Raw genomic sequence first — 22,639 nt, forward strand, 5'->3', positions numbered from 1 at the left:
CCCATAGGTCACAGGATCCAGGCAGACTTGGTCACATGTCAGGAAGTTGGAGGACTAAAAGTAGAAAAATAATGATCTCGCACTTGGCATTGTATGTCCTCAGGAAGTAGGTGCTTAAATTCAAAATGCTGGGGGTCAGGCAGAGTTATAAGGAGATTCGTCTCAAGATGTAGCAAAAGCTGAACAACAAAAAAAGCAGAAGAAAACCACGTCCTCTTTTTCATGCACATTAGACAAATGGGGGAGAGAACACTTTGAACACCATATCCCTACTTCCAAACCAGCAATGCCCTTACTTTAGACTTCTCTCTAGGGAGGGGTGAGAAACCCAGTGTCCCTCCAGATGCAGTGGGATTCCAGTTGCCATCATTCCTGACTCCTGGCCATACTGGCTGATCAGAGTCCAACAAAACCCAGGCCACATTCGCACCACACCTCTACAGCACTTCACTACCACTTTAAACTGCTGTGGCTTCCCTCAAAGAATCCTGGGAACTGTAGCTTGTTAAGGGTGCTGAGAGCTATAATTCCAAGAGCAATTTAACAACCAATCCCTCTTCCCACTGAACTCTGGAAATTGTAGCTCTGTGAGGGGAATAGGGGTCTCCTAACAACTCTCAGCACCCATAACAAAGAATGACTTTCATAATTCTTTGGGGGACTGTTTATAGTGGTATTGTGACCCTTTAAATGTATGGTATGAATGTGACCCTAGAGTGTCACAGGACCCATGCCTCAACCATGGGCCAAGCATTTTGCTGCCTGAGGTGAAAGGCAAGATGGCGTGCGCTCTCTCTCTCTCTCTCTCTCTCTCTCTCTCTCTCTCTCCCTCTCTCTCTCCCTCTCCCTCTTCCTCTCCATTCCACATATAGAAGCCAGCTGGAGTGGCAGCTGAATCTTGCATCCTGTATTGCACTTTGAGGTGGCAGGTTAGTATAGCGGACCAGAGACAGGCCATGTGCCATAGACAGCTCTGCCTTCCAAGAGAAGGGCTCTGGAAGGGCTACCATCTGCTGCCTGAGGTGGACACCTCATTCTGTCTAATCATAGGGCCAGCCCTAACTAAGCAGAATTACAGGGGTGCTTGGAAGATTGTGGGGCTCAAAAGGCCAGACTTTGTAGCCTCCGGATAAGGAACTCCGACCCCCTGGATACCCCCCAGGGGTACCCCCCCCCCGTTTTATTGTTATTAGCCGCCCTGAGCATGGCTTCGGCTGGGGAGGGCGGGATATAAATAAAATTTATTATTATTATTAATGGACCCTATGCACACAGAAGTGGTTCATGAGGCAGGTCACCAATATCCCACTTCCACCGCTGAGCTCCATCAAATAGGCAGTCCATTCACACATAGGTTTTGTTTTGTTTCTTTAATTGCCAATGATTTTAATCAGGAAAATGAACTGCATAAAAAGAGCTGACCCTCCAAGTGCCACTGTTTTGCAGGGGAGATTGAAATACGTCAGAATGAATGCTCATTCAAGATTAGACATGGTCTAACCTCTGTACGCGGGATGCGGGTGGCGCTGTGGGTAAAACCTCAGTGCCTAGGACTTGCCGATCATATGGTCGGCGGTTCGAATCCCCGCGGCGGGGTGAGCTCCCGTCTTCGGTCCCAGCTCCTGCCCACCTAGCAGTTCAAAAGCACCCCTAAGTGCAAGTAGTTAAATAGGTACCGCTTTATAGCAGGAAGGTAAACGGCGTTTCCGTGTGCTGCGCTGGTGTTGGCTCGCCAGAGCAGCTTTGTCACGCTGGCCATGTGACCCGGAGGTGTCTCCGGACAGCGCTGGCCCCCGGCCTCTTAAGTGAGATGGGCGCGCAACCCTAGAGTCGGTCACGACTGGCCCGTTCAGGCAGGGGTACCTTTACCTTTACCTTTAACCTCTGTACAAGCTTTGAATGCTCAAAAAATTGGTCATCCAGAGGAGCCCACAGCTTGGCTACTTTCAGCAGCTGCTCTTTGTAAATCAAAAGATGACTGAAATGTATTCAGACACCTCTAATGACACCTCTAATATTGAAATACAATGATTTATCCAGTATTAAAAGCTTCCCTAAACAGGGCTGCCTTCAGATGTCTTCTAAAAGTCAGGTAGTTGTTTATTTCTTTGGCATCTGATGGGAGGGCGTTCCACAGGGGAGGTGCCACTACCGAGAAGGCCTCTGCCTGTAACCTCACTTCTTTGCAGCGAGGCAACCGCCAGAAGGCCCTCAGAGCTGGACCTCAGTGTCCGGGCTGAACGATGGGGGTGGAGACGCTCCTTCAGGTATACTGGGCCGAGGCTGTTTAGGGGTTTAAAGGTCAGCACCAACACTTTGAATTGAAGGAGGTCCTCTTCGCCATTGCTATCGCCACTTGGTAGGCTCAATGTTGAGCTCTAACCTGTGTCCTGTCGGATTCAGAATGAGTTTTCCACCACCGGTGCTCCAGCCATCTCACCGATTGTTTCATTGCCCTCAGCTCTAGGAAAACCATGGGGCTGTCCGGGTTCCATGCAATCAGAGAGGACACTTTGGAGCCAGACAGTCGACAGCCCTGGTTAACTCTGCATTCCAGCGGACCACCAGGGAATCAGCTGAAAGGCCATCAACATGGGATAACACATCCCCTACCACTCTCTGGAAACCATTTGGATCCATTAAGTGGCGGGGGCGGACCATCCGAATCGGTCCCACCTCCCTGCAGAGGGGAAGGGACGCAGAGAAGTCCACTTGTACCAGGAAGTGATCCAACCATGGCACTTCTTTTGTTTTGCTTTTACTTAGTGTCAGATCACCCACATCCATAGGGTGAACACCAGGTCTAAGGCATGTTCACGACTATGAGTTGGGCCAAACTTATTCAGGGGTGGCCCCATGGAGGCCATGCTTTCCACAAAGTCCAACTGAGGATCAAGCAGGGAGTATTGTTGTTCCACAGTGCTGGTATTCAGCAGCCTGCTGCTTCTGAACAAGGAGGCTCCATAGAGTCATCGTGGTGAGAAGCCACAGACAGGCCTCATCTCCTCTTCCATGAATTTCTCTTATCCATTTTTAAAGATAACTAAGCTCTCCTCATATCTTGTGGCAACAAACTCCATATTTATGTCCCAAAATGACCACCTCTCATTTTCATGGGATAAGCCACACTTCTAGTATTACAGGAGACGGAGAGAAGCACCTCCCTAACCATATTTCGGGACTGAGCCTGGGCACCAGAGCAGGTTCTGAGCCTGAGCCGGCAAGTCAACCTATGTGCCCAGCAGATGCCTCCACCTTTCTGCCAGAATTGCCAACAAGGGCAGCAATTAGCATCCATGCACAGTTTTTACTATGGGTCTGGCAGTAGAAGGCCTGTTAGTTTTGGTATGTTTTCAGATTCAGGGGACAGGCAGTGGTGTAATTCAGTGTACAAAGAACAGAGAAAGAAAGAGGACCCATTCTATTTATACAGGATATATTGCCTCAGACCACCAGTGCGCTTGCACATCTACAGAAGACGGAAAGTGCTGGCAGCTGAGGCCAATAAACAAATAAATGTGCACTTACAAGTTAATACATATAACGTGTGGGTGCAACAAATGTGTGTTTACCAGCCGTGGGCATCATATAGGCATCCATGGCAGGAAACTGGCATTTCCCATGATTCCTTGCTGCATTTGCTCAGGGTGATACACCTGCATTCCCCACCACGAATACAGCCCACTCTGCCAGCCACTTTCATCACTCTTGGGTAGCGGTGGGCAAGTGCATGGGCAGGGGATGCAAAGCGGAGTCGCCAGCACCTGCACTCTGACAGAAAGAGCAGGGGGCCTCTTCTGTTATGCCCCCACAGAAACTGAGGAATGGCCTCCCAGAGGAAAGATGCCCATGCTCTCCCAGTAAGGTCCAGCGCTGGCCCAATACATTTTGACATCTCAGGTGAACCACAAAATGCCCCCCTCCAGGGAAGAAGGGGGAGTGAAGCTCTGCATTAAGCACAAGGGGGGGGGGATAAGGATCTAAGAGTGATGCATTTCTGGGGGGCAGATCTGCTGGCCCTGTGGATCCTGCTACCTCATTGCTGGCCTGGTCCTGGTAAGGTCTATTGATCTTCTACGGATTTTTGATAGGGAGTTATACCCATGAGGTTATTCTGCACTCAGCAGTGACCTGTTTTGTGAATGAGCTATATATCTCTGGTCAACTTACGTGTGTTGATTTTTTGGAGTGAGATGTGTTTTTCCAGCTGGCGCCTCAGTTTCACTTCTGCCCCGTATTTGCCAAAGGTGCCATTGTCGGCCAGGATGAAGTGTGTATGGGAACTGTTGAGCACAGAGAGTTTGCTTAGTGGGTTTGACATGGTTTGATAAACCCTTGTCACCTGTCAAAAAGAAAAGGGCATTTTTAATTTAAAAAGAAAATAGAAACAAATAAAAACTGGGTCATATTTGCAGTTGCATCTGGATTCTGGGAATATTGGACTTCAACTAGCTTAAACAGTAATTTCATCTCCTTCAGGAATCTTTGGGAACTGTAATCAGGGAGCTAGAGATCTCTCAAAAACCTTGCCAAACTAGAATTCCCAGAATCCTTTGGGGAGGCAAAGCCAGTCGAACATTTTGGTTCCCAAACACTGCAAACCCAGAAGAGAGTGTTCTGGATTGCAAACATTCTTTTGGAAGCTGAATGTCTGATGGGGCTTCTGTGGCTTCCGATTGAGTGCAGAAAGCTCCTGCACCTGGGAAGTTGAACGTTTTGGAAGTAGAACGGACTTCCGGAACGGGTTCTGTTCAGCTTCCAAGGTACAACTGTGGCTGTCAGCCACTGGGTAGCTCTTCATTCTGTCTGGGGTGCAAAGGGGGGGAGTGAAGTTGGAGGCAGACGTTTGCTAGCTGCAGCTTGTCATACAGGCATAAGAAAAATGCAGCTGTTGAAGTCTCCTCTTCTATCCCAGCTATCCAAGCCACAAGACTCCAAACACTAAGATTTACTGATACTAATATTTGCATTCTGCTTTTTTTCTGCACACAAGAGACCTAATACTAAAACACTAGATGAATGAAATCCAACCATACTCAGATTTGCACCTGCCCTGCTCCTCTGGCACAGCGGCAAGGAGCAGATTGCGTTCATACTAAGCAGTGTCCCGTTTATGTCTGAAAAACTCAGGGAGACTTTGGTTACTTTAAATGTGGATTTGACAATGCATAATGTCATTGTTGCATGTGTTTGTGCATAAACCTATTCTGTCCCACTGCCGCATTAATCTGCATCCCCACCCCTCCTCAAACTTCCATGAATATTTGCATATCCGTACACCACATACTCTGGAATATTTATTTCCTTTCAAAATAAACATTTCTTTAAAAACAGATTAAACTTTAAAGATGTGTTTCAAATTGCATTTTTATACTTTTAGAGACGAGAACACTGTCCAGAGATGTGCAAAATCTGAATGATAAGCCATATTCTGATCCATGCATTTGATTGCAAGTGGAAACGCCTGAGCCCTCCTTGAGGAGTGGGGGGCTGGGCAGCTGGGGCTCGTTCCATACCCTCATTCATTCCTCAGATGAAAATGGGGACATTTCTCCCATTTTTGTCCCCGCTCCCTACAGAGCATTTCCCCCCCCCTTCAGCAACAGGACACAGCACACCCACCCGCCACCATCCCGAGAAAACCCCTTAATCCTGGTTTTATTTTTTTCTTTGGTAGATTTACAAAAAGAAAAGCACACACCAATAAATAAATTTTAGAAAGGGGGAAATATTAGATGCGGCTGCACAAAGCATTACAAACAACAACAAGATCCCTTGTGCTCTGCTCTCCTTGTTTCCCACCCGGGGGGGCCTGCCCCTCAGAGCTGGCATGCTGCATGGGGCTGGGCCACTGGGGTGGCGACCTCTCTTCCTCCTCACCCGCTCTCCAGCAGCCTCTGTGAGCTGTCCAAGGGAGGAGGCCGGCAGCAGCCATGGAGAGGCCACAGGATGCTCCCTCCCTGGCAGCTGCCCCCCCAGTCGTTCCGGAGAGGTGCCAGCTCCTCGTCCTCCCTGAGCTTGGTGGCGGCGGTGGCACTAGTGGAGGAAATGGGATCAAATCAAAAGCCGGGGTAGCTTTTGTAATTCTGGGACTGTCCCTGGAAAATCGGGACACTTGGAGATATGTCATTCATGTAACACTAAACAAGGGCTGGGAATCCTTAGACCTTGGGGCCAAATGCAGGGCTCCCCCCAGCCTCTCTGCTTGACTTGTGGTGGGGGGGGCTCTCTCCAGGCTCTGAAGCCACGGCCAACACCAGCCTCTCTGCTTTGCAACTGGCTGTAAGGATGATGCTTCTCACCTGCCTGGAGGGAGGATAAAGAGGGATCTGCAAGAGTGTGTAGAAAACAGCTTGCTGCACAAAGGCAAAATTCACAGTAATTGCTCTGCTCACTTTTGCACTTGGCCCTGACCACTGCTGGCAGCTGGCCCTTGGAAGGCTGCACAAAACAAAATCTTGCCTTTAGGCTAGAAAAAGTTGGGCCCTCCCCCTCATGCTAAGAGATTATCATCGGTCATTGAGGTCTTCCACCGAGGGTCTTCTGCTGGTTCCCTTCCTGTGAGAAGCGACGTTACAGGAAACCAGGCAGAAGGCCTTCTCAGTAGTGGCACCCTCCCTGTGGAACACCCTTCAGATGTCAAGGAAATAAAGAACTACACAGATTTTAGAAGACATCTGAAGGCCGCACTGTATTGGGAAGTTTTTAATGTTTGATGTTTTACTATGTTTTTATGTATGATGTAAGCTGCACAGAATTGCTGGGGAAACCCAGTCAGATGAGCAGGGTATACATAATAAAATTAATAATAATAATAATAATAATAATAATAATAATAATAATATCTCACACCCCTACATCAGGCTACTGTTACACATAATTAAATAATTAAATAATTGTTATTTAGCGCTACATTCAGCCTGAGATAAAGGTGGCTAAAGGCAAAGAGAAAACGAACGATTTAACAGTCAACCCCTTTTCCCAGGGAACTTTGGGAACTGGAGTTCTCCAGAGGGGAATGGGGGGGGGGGTCCCCTAACAACTCTTAGCACCCGTAATAAACTTCAGTGCTTTACATGTATTGTGTGAATGTGGCCTGTGAGAAGGGCCTCCAAAGCTCTGTGAAGATTGCCTCCTTTTAAATGAATGGACATGGTGCTGCATATCTCTAAGCTGGGGAAAGCTTCACCTGTTGATTTCTGCCTGTAACATGGTTGACAAAAGAAGGCACAAAAAGTGGCAACCACCATCCTCTCCCTTCCTTCAAAACTCCTGCCCTGCCCTTTGGATGCAGCGCTGCATAAGGCGACACAAGCAACCCTTTAATGCATTATCTGATTTGCTGATAAGAATCAAGGGATCCCAGCACATCAAAGGCAGTGAGAACAAGAGAGTCTGGCAAAAATCCACAGAATGTGTGGGAACTTACATCTTTCCCAATCAGATCCTCCTTGTTTTCCACAATGCCCCACGGAGCAATTCCTATGGCACAGATGCGTCCTCTGGACTTGGAAGAGTGATCTTTCAAGGCATCTCCAACGTGGCGAATGACACCTACAGGAGGGAGAGAGAGCCTTCTCCAGTAAAAACACCCCCTTCATTTCTCATTTATTAAGATACTCCAGAGAGCACTAGCTATGAACCTGCTTTAATGGAAGAGACACGTAAACCTGGGCCCTTACTTTACCGGTACCATGTTCCTCAGTGTTTTCAGGAAGGTTGCTTAAAAGGTTTTAAATGCACTAAATCTTTAGAAAGAATTGAGCACTTTAAGCCTCACCCAGCAAAAGTGAGTCTTGACTCATTCCCAATGAAAGTGATGGAACTTATTAACTGGGACTGAGTCCCATTCCATTTCAGTTGTGTGCATGGATGGGCATGCCAGAGTCACAGCTCAATAAAAGTCTGTTCTCACAGTCACCCTCCCAGCCTCCCTCTATCACGCGCATGCACAGGAGCACAATAAACCCTGCCTTATCAAGCAATCAGTGTTGGCGGTCTGGGTTCCACTGGCCAGGTTCTTCACATAACCTGCAAGGTTATGACTTTTCTTCCCCCTTTGTATGTGACACTCCACTTTTTGCCCTGACTCAGTCTGTTTTGAGGTGGTTTAGTATTTTAAAACTCAAAAGTTGGCAATAAGAAGATCCACATGGACAAAGGTTTAATATAAAAAATCACAGGATGTCATTGTTTTGTTCTATGAGGTGTCCCACGCAAAACTGAAAATGGTATAAAAATGTTTTGTTACTGTGTTGTCTGTTGAACCTTGACTACCGGCTGTTGGAAACAGACAGGGTTCTTAAACGGGGATTTATACAGCTCTCTGGCAAGGCTCCTAGCACAGGCCAAGGGAGGAGAGGAAACGTGAAAACAACACAGTTACAGCCCCTTGGATTAAATCCCTGCTCATCTCCCCCCCGCACCCCCAGCAAGAAAACATTACGTTGGGGTCAGGCTAATAGTTTTCATCAGCCAAAGGTCAGCACACAAGCAAGCAGGCCAACAGTGCACTTCTCACCTGTACTGACTCCCCCGGTGAAGATCCAAGCCCCTGTGGTCATGGCGGCCTTGATGAGTCCCTTCCCAAAGACTTGCTTCAGCTTGGGTTGCAGCTCGAAGTTCTGCAGTCCCCCGTGGATGGATATGAGGAGCTTGGGGAGTTCCAGCTGCCAGTCTTTCACCATCAGGTGGAGCAGCGAGTCTGGCTTTGTGTCATATGACACTCGGATGTACTGCAAGGCAGGTGGACACAAACAGCTTAGCAGCTGGGATCAGCTTACTTAAAGGATCTCTTCACCCCATCATGCCTGCTCTTTGTAAGTGCCACTTAACGTCTGCAAGAAATTTATCCTTCAGTGCGGCAGCACTGTCAACTCTGGAACTCCCTGTCCACTGATATTAGGCAGGTGCCTTTCCTGTCTTGCTTTCGGTGCCTGCTAAAAACTTCTTGGCCAGATATGTAGTTTTATTATATATATTTGTTGCAAAACTGCTGGTTTTACTTATATTTTGATAAATGTTATGTATATTTGTTTTCTGAGCTGTGATTTTAATAGTATCTTAAAAGAATATTTCATGTCGTTTTATGTTAACCACTTAGAGGGTTTTGTTGATTAAGCAGCATGTATGTGTCAGACGCTCCTCAATCAGATCCAAAGTCCACCAGGTTTAGCTTCCCATCCTGGCCAAGCAGGTGCACACACAGCAAATCCACAAAGCAGTACATGAAGGCCATGACCTTCTCCTGATGTTTCTCCCCAACATCTAGCATTTGGAGGTACACTCCCTCTGAATATGGAGGTTTCGCCAGCTAATGCAACTAGCAGCTATTGATTGATCACTCAATTCCCTTTTAAAGCCATCAGAGTCACTGGCCAGCAGCACCGTGTCTCGCAGAAAGGAAAGTATGTGCTGTATGAATAAATATTTTCTATTGTCTATCCTAAATCTACTGCTGTTCTTTTTTATTTGATGGCCCCGAGCATAATGCAATGCAGAGTTTCATGACAGAGGTTTTAGCTGAGATTCTGGCATTGCAGGGGGTTGGACAAGATGCCCCTTAGGCTCCCTCCAGTTCTACGATTCTATGATCATTCTAAGATACTGCTGCTCTGCACGTGTGCAGGCGAATCAGAGGTAGCAAAGACAGGCTTGCAAATCAATAATGCAACATAAACAGCAAGGCGTCTTGTGGCACCATAAAAGACCAAGCAAATGTTTCACGAGTAAGAGGGGGAGGAGCTCAGCTCCCTTCCAAAGACACAAGGTGTCTTTGCCCAGTCTAAACAAAAGGTGGACTATGGGGGACAGGACTGTGCCACTTTTGATGATACAGCTGATAGCTGTAACCACAGCAAAATGTATCTCTAAATCCAGATGTAAGGAAGAAGGGGTTAATCGACCCTTTCTCCTCCATTTGCTCTATGGAGGATTCTCCTGGTCCTTGCTTACTGAGAAGCCTCCTCATTTGCAACTCAATGGCACGTTTTATCTTCACTGCTTCACAAATGTCAGCAGCCTTAACATTTTGGGCTTCCCTCAATGTGGTCTAGTTGCCAAAGGAAGAATCCACTTTCCCAAACTTACTTTAAACAAAAACTGGAATCTGGTCATTGTCTAACAACAACAACAACAACAACAATAATATCACCTATTTATTTATTTTTTATACCCTGCCCATCTGGCTGGGTTTCCCCAGCCACTTTAAGGACATTCCCCTTGCCAGGCTTCGGAATCTACCCCTCTCTTCCCTGGGCTATATTGTCTCTATTGGTGAAATAGAGGTTACCACATACCATGGACTTGTTGGTGTGCCCTCCACCTTGGAACTCAAGATTTCCATAGGCATCAGTTGGGAGTGCCTGCGTGTGTTTACTGACAAACCACTTCTCAGGCTGAGTATCCACCTGCTTCGTTGCGTCTTCTTCATTCTTGTTCGCAGTTATACTTGGAGGAATTGGGGTGTGTTGTGTAAGAAGCTGGCCACAGCAGCACCTGAGGGCAAAGAGCGACTGTGAGCCTCCAGCCAGCAGCTGACCTAGAACATTCCCCTCTTCATGTTTAAAAATCTAATAGGGATGTTGCCCCTTGTGGTGCAGGACAGGAACTTAGTTGATTACAGGAGTTTTAGTAGATTAATTAAGGGATTTATTTTGCATATATTTTCATACAAGTAAAAAGAAAAGGCTTGCTTCCTTAGAATGGATATTCCCTCCTGAATGAGAAAGGGGGAGAATACCTCTTTTAAGACAGTGCTTTCCATCTGCAGTTTTAATGCTGAGTGGGGGAATCCTGACATCTGACTAATCAGGGCACTTTTTCAGGCATTCAAGTTTGGGGGGTTTTTTAATATAAAAAAAAGATGAAGCAAATCAGTTAGACCCTGAGGAGGGAATAAAAATCACGTATCAGAGCATGTTTTGGGGCCAAAATGGTATGCTCGTCTTCTGCCAAGTTCCATGCAGCACTGCACACACAAGCAGAGGCACAGAAAACTGTCAGATCTGCCCTTTCTCTCTCAGTTATAAGGTGCCATGGAAGGTTTTCAGCTGGGGCTCCAAGAAGCCAGACTCCAGCATCTTTCCTTCTGAATCACTGGCAGCCTGAGCTCTCTGCTTCAAGGGTACCATTGAGGCTGCAGAACCAGCCTGCCTGAGCAGCCTGTCAGCTGACCTTGAGGGCCAGTCACAGTTTACCAGGCCTTATAAAGCCCTAGTCAAGAGCAAGTTGCCTAAACTTCAGAACACTGCCACAGCATTTTAATTATGTAGGATGCTGTCTAAATACCGATTTTTAAAAATAAAATAGCCCCCTGCACCTTCTAGCTGCCTTAGAAATTGCCCCCTGCATGTCTTTTAATGTGCACCTGCTTTTTGCCCTCTTGCCCTCTACTCCTGCCTTGGTACACAATACCTGCCTGTTTGGACCAGCTTCCTCCTTTTTCCCACTTGCACTGACTCCAGCTCCCCCCTGATCCTGGAGCCCAGCTGCCTGGAGCCTGATCCTGGCTGACTCGCCCTAGTTGTTTCTGTGCAATGAAAGTGACTGCCTCAAATTCTGGGGAGGGAGAGCACCTGCCCCCCATTTCCCCATGAGGGCTGCTCCTCCTGCTGCTGACAAAAGATTGCTTGCTTGGTGCGCAAAACCAACATGCAGAAGCAGAAGATGGGTCACCTGGTAGCATCTTTGCTGTTGGCAATTATGTAGATACACTCCCTCTTGAAAAAGGTTTTTTCTATCCAAGCTTTTTGACCCTAAGGAGGGAAGGAAGAAAAAAATAATTGGATGTCACATGGTAGATAGTGATGTTTACCTGAAAAAAGGATGTATTTCAAGACTAGTTTACAAAAATGCAGCACATCTTAAGAGCATCTGTTGTGGTGGCTTTTCCCTACCTCCTATTAACCAGAAACAGAGGGGCTCCAAAGATCAAATGTAGTCTCAAACGGTGTGTCCTTGCCATAGCTGTCAACTTTTCCCTTTTCTTGCGAGGAATCCTATTCGGAATAAGGGAATTTCCCTTAAAAAAGGGAAAAGTTGACAGCTATGGTCCTTGCATGTGTGAAACTGGGCCCCTTTGATGGGTTGTCCTGACACATGGTAGTAGGTTTGGTTAAATTTGAAATAACAATGATTGAAGGAAGTCAAACGAATCACCCCACTCCCCAGAAAAACAAGACAAGACTTAAACCAGCTAAGCAGAGTGCTTAACTCTTAAGACTGTTAGGAAAGTCAAATTTTACATTGTACTGTGGAGACGGAGTCTTGCATTAAGTTCTACTACTACAAGTAGGTTGGGTTAAGTTAGGTGAATTCAATTTATACATTGCTTCCCACTTTTAAAAAAGTCTGGAACCATTTTACAACCAAAGTATTTTTTAAAAAACACTCAGTAAGAATCACATAAGCATTATTTAAAGAAAACAGCAACCAGATTTAGCAGTACAGTGTCGTATCATTGGTGCTGCTCAAGTGCCTAGGAAATGTCTTTGTTAGCACCAGAAGTATAATAAAATTATGATAACATTGGTGCTAGGTGGGCCTCCCTGGGAAGAGCATTCCATCAACCAGGTGAGGTGGGGGCTACTGCAGAGAAGGCCTGTTTTCTCACTGTCCCCCTCTGGACCTCCCTCAATGTGGGCATGCAGAGAAAGTCCCCAGGATCCGGGCAGAATCCTATGGGGGAAAGGTATATTATATAGCAAGTAAATCTAGCAGCCAACTTGGAATACAAGACACTGCCTTATATACCAGGACAGATTATTTGTCTAACTAATGCATACCCTCCAACATTTGTCCGGTGAAAATAGGGACGGCCAATTCCATAATGATAATTTTACTATTTATACCCCCCACATCTTACTGGGTTGCCCCAGCCACTCTGGGCAGCTTCCAACATATTTTAAAACATAACAAAACATTAAGCATTAAAAAAAACTTCCCTATACAGGATTGCCTTCAGACGGCTTGGGGGTCAGATAACTCCATACCCTTCAACATTTCTCCACCAAAAATAGGGACATCCTAAGGAAAAGTGGGACATTCCGGACTCAAAACAGAAATTGGGATGATGTCTGTAAATCTGGGACTGTGCCTGGAAAATAGGGACCCTTGGAGGGTCTGCTAATGTATTGCTTTCTCTGATGGGCAGAAGCTCTTGCCTTTTCAATTGCCTGCTTGTCTGAGTCTTCTAACTTGAATGGCAGGGGTTGAAGGGGGGGTTGCGTCTGCACACAAAGCATGGCCTTCTGGCACTGAGCTATACAGTACTGGCTGCTGACAGATAGACCTACTGCTGGAATCAAAGCAAACCCATAGAGCAGCCTCTGCCAAACTGTGCCCTCCAGCCTGGACCAGCTGGGATTAATGGAATTGTACAGGTATAAATGGACAATTCTCCCAATGGAGAGATGTAGCGCCCCCAAGGGCCAGTATTGGAACCTGCACATTTTAACTTGTTCATAATTGATCTAAAGTTAAGGGGTGAGCAGTGAGGTGGCCAGGTTTGCAGATGGTACTAAATTGTTCAGGGTGAGAGATTGTGAAGAGTTCCAAAAAGACCTCTCCAAACTGAGAGAATGGGCAGTAAAAACGCAAATGCAATTCAGTGAACCAGGAACAAGATTTGGGGCCATAGTCAACAAAGATGTTAAACCAGTGCACACCATGGATAATTTTTGCTATTAACTTGCACAGAAGAAGGAAGAAAGGGCATGTCCCCAGATTCCAGTAATCCAAACCATTCCCTATCCCAAACTAGGATTCCTTGTTCTGTGTTTTCCCAAATGGTGATGTTTCTAAACCCAGGTGCTTGGGAGCACTTCTGGGAACAAAAGTAGCCCAGGCGAGGTGGTCACAGGTAGCAAAAGCAGAATGTATAGGTAGCTTCTGTTCTGAATGTGGGGGTCCACCTTCTGTTCATAAAGAAATATCATTGTCCTCTCACTGTCAGGGATAGATAAGACATTTACACATGATGTGGTATAGAAATATAATGTTCTCCTTTCTGGGCAGCAGGAAAGAGGTTTACTGCCCCAGAATAATTTTGGAAGGTTTATCCATGACTAAAATATCTCTGAACCTGAAGACTGTGGCATGTGAATGGGGTGGGGTGGAAATGGGATGGGATTTTCTGGGCCCAGAAGACTGTATATGTAGATTGGGTCCTGCTACAGTTATCAAAGGTGGCTCAAATATGCATAAAATGGATATCACATACAAATTTGAACCTTCTTTCCCAGGTGCAGACAGTGTCAAAAATCAAGCAGGGGTCACACACAGGTAACGAGAGGCCCAAAGACAGAAAATCAGCAGGTAAATCATTCCCCATAATTATAGCTCCATACATATCATTCCAAAAAGCTTACTCTGCTTATTATCTGCTGGTGAAGAGGTCCTTTTGGAACTCTTTACAGTCTCTTTTAACAAAGCTGTTAAAAATAAATCCAATGCTGACCACAAAATCTCCTCTAGTGCTGACCTTAAACCATGCAAAGATCTCAAGTTTTGTGATTTGCCAGCTAGTTGTGTTTCTGGACGTCTTTCACCAGCTGATATTAGGCTGGCGATACAAACGTTCCATGCAAGGCTATGCCTGGTGTTTCAAATAGAGGAGTGTCAAAAGTGATTTAAAATTTACAGCAATTCTGCTCAGATGCTCAAGCTTGGATAAATTCAAGATCTAAATGCAGACATACCTTGTTTTATTGTGCTTTGCAGATAATGCTCCTCACAAGGACACGAGTGCAGCTGCAGCAGCCCAGCCTCCCACCCCCCGACTGCCGCCCCTCTTCTGGCCATGGGAGTGGAGCTGGCGAGGGCTGGAGCCGGGTTCCTCCCTCCCCCTCTGCAGCCAGGGTGGCCTGGCTTAACAGACTGCACTGTCTTGGAAATATGACATTCAAATGCCCTGGGAAACAACTTTCTCACTTTACTGTGATATTTGCTATACTGTATTGTGGTGGTCTGAAACCAAACACTCAATATCTCTGAGGTATGCCTGCAGTTTAAAAGCAACCTTGTGTTTCTTTGTTGTGGGTATTTAGGAATACTTCATAATAAATATATCATTCCCCCCCTTTCTTCATTTTTGAGCAAAAAGGATTTGAAATACCCAGTCAGCTCACTGGGTGTCCTTGGGCCAGTCACTATCTCTTAGCCTAGCCTACCTCACAGGCCTGTTGTGAGGACAAAATGGGAAAGGGAGAGGAAGAGGTCCACCTTTATCGTTTTACACAATGACAACAAAAACCTATAAACACTTGTGTTTATACCAGCAGCATTCACCCACCCTTGAGAACCCCCATACAGGGCGTAGCGCAGGGGATGCCAGAGGGGCCATGGCCCCAGGCATGGATTTTTGAGGGGGTGCAAAGCAGGAGCACTGGGCCGCACTGGGGGCATTGGCATGGGGGCGCCTGGTTTGTGCCCGTCAAGTGCCGTGTCAGCTGGTCAGGCTCTCCCTTGCGCAGGTGGGCAGGTGGCACAGCACAGCCCTGCTTGGTTGCTCTGGCAGTGTCAGCAGCGAGGGCTGGGGTGCTGGGGTGGGTTCCTTCACCCTCTGCGCCCCACCCACTGGGGTGCATACACCCCTGGCATGCCCACCCTCCAGTCTGTGTGCATGCACTGGTCTGGCACATGTGTGCCTGTGCCGGACATCTTGAGCTCATGCAATGCTGCTGCCCCCATATTACCACCCCATGGGTGGGAAAGCAGCTAATCACTCCCCCTCATTACCAACCCCCCTCCAACTGCTACATTTCCCTAGAAGAAACAACAACACATGTGGAGATTGGACCATAACAACCCTCCAGTCATGGAGCACACAGGGAACATTCCCTCCTAGTCCAACACTTTAACTATTGTACCACAACATACACATTGTTGTATGCATTTTTATAATAATAATAATAATAATTTTTTATTTATACCCCGCCCTCCCCAGCCAAGGCCGGGCTCAGAGCGGCTTACAAGCAATAATAAAAACAAGATGAATGGTTACAACTTAAAAACAAAAATAAAATACATTAAAATAATGGAACATTAAAATATTAAAATGTAGCCTCATCGCAGGAGGAGAAGGAATTGAAAAAAGAAAGAGAGGGAGGGAATCAAATTGGCTCCAAGCCAAAGGCCAGGCGGAACAACTCTGTCTTACAGGCCCTGCGGAAAGAAATCAGATCCTGCAGGGCCCTGGTCTCATGAGGCAGAGCGTTCCACCAGGCCGGAGCCAGAGTTGAAAAGGCCCTGGCTCTGGTTGAGGCTAATCTAACTTCCTTAGGGCCCGGGACTAATCTAACTTCCTTAGGGCCCGGGACCACTAGGGTGTTGCTATTTATGGACCTTGAGGCTCTCCGTGGGGCATACCAGGAGAGGTGGTCCCGTAGGTACGAGGGTCCTAGGCCATGAAGGGCTTGAAAGGTCAAAAGCAGCACCTTAAATCTGACCCTGTACTCCACCGGGAGCCAGTGCAGCTTGAAAAGCACTGGGTGAATATGCTCCCATGGCAGAGACCCCGTGAGAAGCCTCGCTTTTTGTATAAAGCACACATTTAAAACAATTCTCCTCAATATAATGCATTTTTGTACATTATTTTCACTGATACGTGCATTTCGTGCACATTTTCCCCGAATATATTTCCCCTTTTAAAAGAAGCATTCCTACGTTGGAGAACTGCATCACAAAATTTGGAAAAATTCAAATGTTAAAGAACAGCTGTTCTGGTGTGCATTTTGGTTTGGGAAGTGTGATTTAGGTATTCCACATCAACAAGCAAAGCCCACTGATGTCTTCCCATGGCTGATACCTGCCTACTGCATATTCCTCATGATAATGAGAAGACAAAGGCAGGTGCAATAAATCACTGGAAGGAAAAGCTAACAAACATACGTACAGTAGGCCTTTGAAGTTTCACTGCTGTAGGAGGCTTAATCCACTTACCAAAAGCTTGACTATAATCCACTGAAAACACTGTAGTGAAAACATATACAGTCTTAGAGAAATGGCATCTTCTTGGTTTGGCTTCACCTCTACACAGTAGTGGGATGCCCAGGGGATGTTCTGCAAGGTCTTCTTGGGCTCTCCAGGAAGACGGCTAGCCATTGCTCCCTGGATGTTTGGGGAAACTAAGTAACCTTCCAGCAGGAGCCTTTGCATGAAAGAACTCTGAAAGGATTATGACAGATTAATGGCAGTGTTCAGGGTCTTACCCTGCTCAACAGGAGAGGAAAAGATGTAGCACAGCCAGCAAGGTCACTATCAACCATGACATCAAATTTTATACCAAAGTTCAAGCCACTTTGGAAGTGCATCTCGGGTCAGTGGTTAACAATGGACTGTCCTCTTGTGTCAGCATCACCATCATCATGCAGCTCCCAAGAGGATGCAACTGGAACCTCTTTTGTTGAATTTCTTACTAGCTGGCTGTTTTCGATGTACAGAGTGGAGGCGGCTCAACCATGAAGCTTCCCTTGGGCTGCCATGTAAAGGCCAGGGAATAACTGCTTGCTTGGATGATGCAGGAGGCTAGAAGGACAAACTCACATGGGATGGTCCCTTCCCTTCCAGAATTAAAAGCAAGCCAGCATTCGAGGATCTGCATGGTTCTGACACCAGCTGCCTGCCACTTTGTGCCTTCTGCCACCTCCACCTCCTGCCCCCTGGCAACCATGGTGTGGGGCTTGGTTTTCCCCCATCAGAATCTATTGCAGGACCCCACCAGCTACCACTGGCCAGGGCTCCTTTTACGATGCTCAAGGGAGGGTAGAAATATATGGCATGAGAAACATGCAGGGTGTGGAGGGGGTTACCGCCTTAAATAGGAACCATGGCCAGTTTGGGAGACAATATACTTCCTCCATGAAATAACTTTGGAGAAAAGCAAGTTTTGTTTTGTGTTTTTTAGCACCAATCCACAAATAGGTACCCAAAGTCACAATTCTGGTCATGAATCTTTCCATCGAAATCTACCTGGATCTTATGGCCCCTCCAAAAATATTCTAGCAGCTGATATCAAATATTTTTTAAAGGCGTGTGCATGTCCTCATTTAGTTACCACCCAAATTACAATTTAAAGACACATTTGGATATTTCTTGGTCAGGAGAAGGTTCACAAGAATTTCAGAGGAAGCAAGCAGCATTTCAATAACTTCTGAAAAATTGTGTTTGTTTGTCTCCACACATTTATGACTTACAGAGAACAGTCTATTTTGTTAATTAGTCCAGTGGATGTTGTCTGCTTCTTGCCTACACCGATTGTCCTATTGGGAATTTTGAGTCAATGAAGAAATTATCCATTCACAACTGGAATGAGAACTTCTGTCTGACTAAATTTTGCCAAGAGCAAAATCAGGGTAAATTTGGAGGTTCCTTCTGAGGAGAAATATTGGAAGAATTTAAGATAAGCATGAATTTTGTTTGGAAGACTGTGGCTATTTCTTAATATGTGGTGGTGGTCACTGCACATCCCTGGTAAACACCAATGAGGTCAGGGTTTTTAAATCCTAGAGACTGGAAGGAGCTATAGATTTGGGGAGGTGTTGCAATGCCAAGGTCTCATTCCAGCATTCCCACATATATTCATGAAAGCATCTTTAGCATGCTGGCCTCTAAACTTCACTACTGCTCTATCCTATCTTCTCTGGCAACGTCTTTCATAGTAATTCTGCCAGATTCAACAAACCCAAAGGTAAATCACTGCAGCTCTTGCACCCTCTTTTTCAACATCCAAAATTACATATTTCATCATCATCTTGATAAATGAAATGCACGTAAATAAGTTTCAGTAGCAATGATGAAATAACATGGAATTTGAAATAAGTCAGCCTACCTGTTATTCTGCAGAACATTTTACTTTGAAGAATGAAAAGATGGTGGACACTGAACAGAGATAACCAGAATTAAAGTTTAAGGTTTGGTCCCACTTTCCTTTCTATTGCTTACAGAGTTGTTTAATCTCCTCTAAAGGCTAGGACTCCAGTCTTTCTAAAGTCCACCAGAATCCTCACTTTAAGAAGAGTGTCTCATATGATAAGCATGTGAGTTGATTCTTTGTTCAAACCAGTCTCATGACTCTTTTTGAAGGTAATCCTTTAGCCGTCCCATGACTCTTCATCTCCCTGCCCAGAGGGAGTTTCCATCTCATGGCAGAACGAGGCACAGCATACTGACTTTGATAGCACCCAAATCTCCAATTTGTTAAATCTTCTTTCCCTTTTCCAAACAAGTGGCTTAGAGCAACTTGTAAGAATGCTGGCTCAACAGAAAAGGCCAGCTGCATTTTGGAAGCTTGCAACTTCTAATCTGAAACACACCCTCTCTGTTCTGCTGAAATTTCACTGCTATCTGCATAATTGGGACAATTGGACCTAATAGCCCTTTATGGGGTCCTCATTAGGTGCACAGCTCAACATTCTTTGGGAAAAGGGGAAAGGAGGGCATATAGCATTAATTCTATCTAATCCTTTTTTGAGCAAAATGAACTTGGGCTGGATTTCAACATGAAAAGCAGTCAATAGGCCATACAACTGGGAACAACCACACATATCCCGCCCTCATACAGCATCATTACTGCTGTGTGGCTGAGCTGGTTTTGGAATATGGCTGCCAACTTTAAATAGCAAGCGACAGCGTTTGGTGTTAGCATAGTTGTTATCGCTACTACAGGGAATGGTACAAAAAGAAATATATTGGCTTGAGCTGCACCCAATACCAATCAGGAGTGCCAGCTTGGCCCTGCGACCATGGGTGCCTGGGGCCATGGGTGCCATGCAGCATGCATGGGCCCGACACTGAAATTTGTGGTGTCTGGCACCTTCATGGGGAATTTTGTGGGTGTTTGGGCACCCAGGGCTCCAGCACCTATGATACTGATTCAGGGCACTGATCTTCTGTTTAGCTCAGTATTGTCTGCTCTGGCTGGCAGCAGCTGTCCAGGCAGATATCTACCCTTGGCCTGCTCCCTTTGAAGTGGAAACACTAGGGGACTGGACCTGGGACTATTTGCATGCAGTCTTAGCCACTCCTGCGTGTATACAAGCCCAAAGTTCAATGCAGATCTTTCCAGCTAAGCAATCACAAACTACATCTCTTTTCCTCAATAACCTGCTTTTCAGGGTTGTTGTGAGAGTCAGGAGGGGGACACCAAGCCCCTTGTGGGTAGGAGTGGGGATTAAAACATAGTAAATAAATGCACAATATCATGTGGGAACATATTGCTCAGAAAACAGACATCAGCAGCTGCTAGTTGCCCCAGATGCTCAGACAGCCGATAGGCGAAGGCTGCCCCCTTATTATTGCCTTGCATGACACTTCCCTTAAATGCAACAATCCCTTCCACTCAGCACTACTCCAACAACATTCTAGACTCTGGTGCGCAAAGCGTGTTTCACTTGCAAACATAGCATCCGCCTGGGGAGAGGATCCATAGCTCTTCATGGTCACATGAAGCTGCCTTAAAGGTAAAGGTAAAGGTACCCCTGCCCGTACGGGCCAGTCTTGACAGACTCTGGGGTTGTGCGCCCATCTCACTTAAGAGGCCAGGGGCCAGCGCTGTCCGGAGACACTTCCGGGTCACGTGGCCAGCGTGACATCGCTGCTCAGGCGAGCCAGAGCCGCACACGGAAACGCCGTTTACCTTCCCGCTGGTAAGCGGTCCCTATTTATCTACTTGCACCCGGAGGTGCTTTTGAACTGCTAGGTTGGCAGGCGCTGGGACCGAGCAGCGGGAGCGCACCCCGATGCAGGGATTCGAACCGCCGACCTTTCGATCGGCAAGTCCTAGGCGCTGAGGCTTTAACCCACAGTGCCACCTGCGTCCCTGCTGAAGCTGCCTTAGGATGACCCAAACTTTTGGATCACCTGGTCCACTGCCTACCAGTCTGGCTGACACTAACTCTCTAGGGGGCATAGGTCTTCCCCAGTTCTGTTACCTGAAATCTATTGTGGAGCTGTCAAGGCATGTGCTGTACTCAGGCTACATACTCCACTACTGAGCGATCACTTTTCACTTCCTTGGCATTAGCAGATAGAAGGTTCTCTACTAGCAAAGGCTGAGGTGGGTGATCTGCTTGAGAAAAATTAAGACCTGCTGCTGCTGCTGCTGCTGCTGAACCAATGGATGGACCAAGGACCTGTAAGGCATTTTCAGACGATGCTGGGACATAACGTTGTGGAGAAGCCAGAACAGAATGGAAGTGCATTGCTTTACATTTATTTGTCATATTTCTTTCATTAAAGCTTTTTTTAAATAAAAAAACAACAACCCAGTGCTACTTAAAGGTAAAGGTACCCCTGCCCGTACGGGCCAGTCTTGACAGACTCTGGGGTTGTGCGCCCATCTCACTTAAGAGGCCAGGGGCCAGCGCTGTCCGGAGACACTTCCGGGTCACGTGGCCAGCGTGACATCGCTGCTCTGGCGAGCCAGAGCCGCACACGGAAACGCCGTTTACCTTCCCGCTGGTAAGCGGTCCCTATTTATCTACTTGCACCCGGAGGTGCTTTCGAACTGCTAGGTTGGCAGGCGCTGGGACCGAGCAGCGGGAGCACACCCCGCCGCAGGGATTCGAACCGCCGACCTTTCGATCGGCAAGTCCTAGGCGCTGAGGCTTTAACCCACAGCGCCACCTGCGTCCCATCACCTGCGTCCCATCAATAAAAAAGGACAATCTTTGGCCTGTGGCTTACAAACTAAAATACATGGCACAAAAGGAAAAAGATGAGGAGGAAAGATGAAAACATGCAAACTCAGACACCAGTTCTTAATGTTAAATGCAGGTGCTCATTCAGATCAGATGACACTGGGCTAGACAGGCCAAAGGCCTGATTCACAATAAAGCAGCTTCCCATGTTGATCTGTGCTCTCACTCAGGTCCCAAATATTGATAATCGGGTTTGCACAGGATGGGTGGGCTCTGCCCTTTATTGTCCTAACTTGAATTGACAATAAACTCATGCCGGGTCAGAGCAAAGTACAGACTGAATAGTCGAAAGGAATGCTGACGGTGAATGGCCAAAGAGGCAGCCTCCCAGGGAAACTGCAGTGATACAGAAATTAGCCTTCATGGATGCCTGCACTTAGACTGTGGGAAGGGCTGTCAGATTGGAGTTTGTTTAAGAGGATGGCTTGACATAAATGGCATGGTTTGCCCGCTGTAGAGCAAGTCCTCTTTCCCTTGCTTGCAAGGAGAGCTGGGTGCAAGAGTAGAATGCACAAGGGCCCATTGGCACCATCTGGAAACGGGCAAGGATGTTTGCAGTTGAGGGGGCAGAGGATCTACAGTGTAATGGGAGACATGGAGTAGGGGCTTTGGGTTCTCTTAGTTTCTCAGTTTTCCAATCCTAAGATTGGTTCTCCACATTTCCAAATCTATTTGTGATTGCTTTCTTTTTTAAGTCCTCATGCACATTTTTAAAATAAGAAAACATTTTTGCAACACCATCTTATAATAATGACATTAATTTTTATTATTTGTACCCTGCCCATCTATCTGGGTTGCCCCAGCCACGCTGCACAGTTTCCAACACATAAAACATCATAAAACATCAAACATTAAAAACCTCCCGATACAAGGCTAACTTCAGATGTCTTCAGATGTCCTTCAGGCTGGACATTGAGGGGGGAGATGCTCCTTCAGGTATA

The 22,639-nt window shown here is 46.6% G+C and overlaps 1 protein-coding gene across 3 annotated transcripts in view; it reads right to left on the reverse strand.

The window, feature by feature from the left end:
* Positions 1–19,029, reverse strand: part of LOC310831553 (transient receptor potential cation channel subfamily M member 1-like) — a gene marked incomplete at its 3' end in the record, with an annotated part of 35,406 nt that extends 16,377 nt beyond the window's left edge. The window contains exons 1-6 of one of the 3 annotated variants that reach the window (XM_083712218.1): positions 18,830–19,029; positions 11,677–11,756; positions 10,299–10,497; positions 8,522–8,735; positions 7,430–7,554; positions 4,171–4,283 (exon numbers count right to left, since the gene is read on the reverse strand). Coding sequence is in view for 2 of the 3 variants with exons in the window: in XM_083712217.1 (XP_083568343.1) it covers positions 4,171–4,342; positions 7,430–7,554; positions 8,522–8,735; positions 10,299–10,301 (514 nt within the window). Of the gene's footprint in view, positions 1–4,170; positions 4,343–7,429; positions 7,555–8,521; positions 8,736–10,298; positions 10,498–11,676; positions 11,757–18,829 lie in introns of all 3 variants that reach the window. The other 2 variants (XM_083712217.1, XM_083712219.1) reach the window with 2 other exon arrangements.
* Positions 19,030–22,639: the final 3,610 nt, after the last annotated feature.

Source organism: Podarcis gaigeae, assembly GCF_964106915.1.
Source record: "Podarcis gaigeae genome assembly, chromosome: 14".
Classification (NCBI taxonomy): domain Eukaryota; kingdom Metazoa; phylum Chordata; class Lepidosauria; order Squamata; family Lacertidae; genus Podarcis; species Podarcis gaigeae.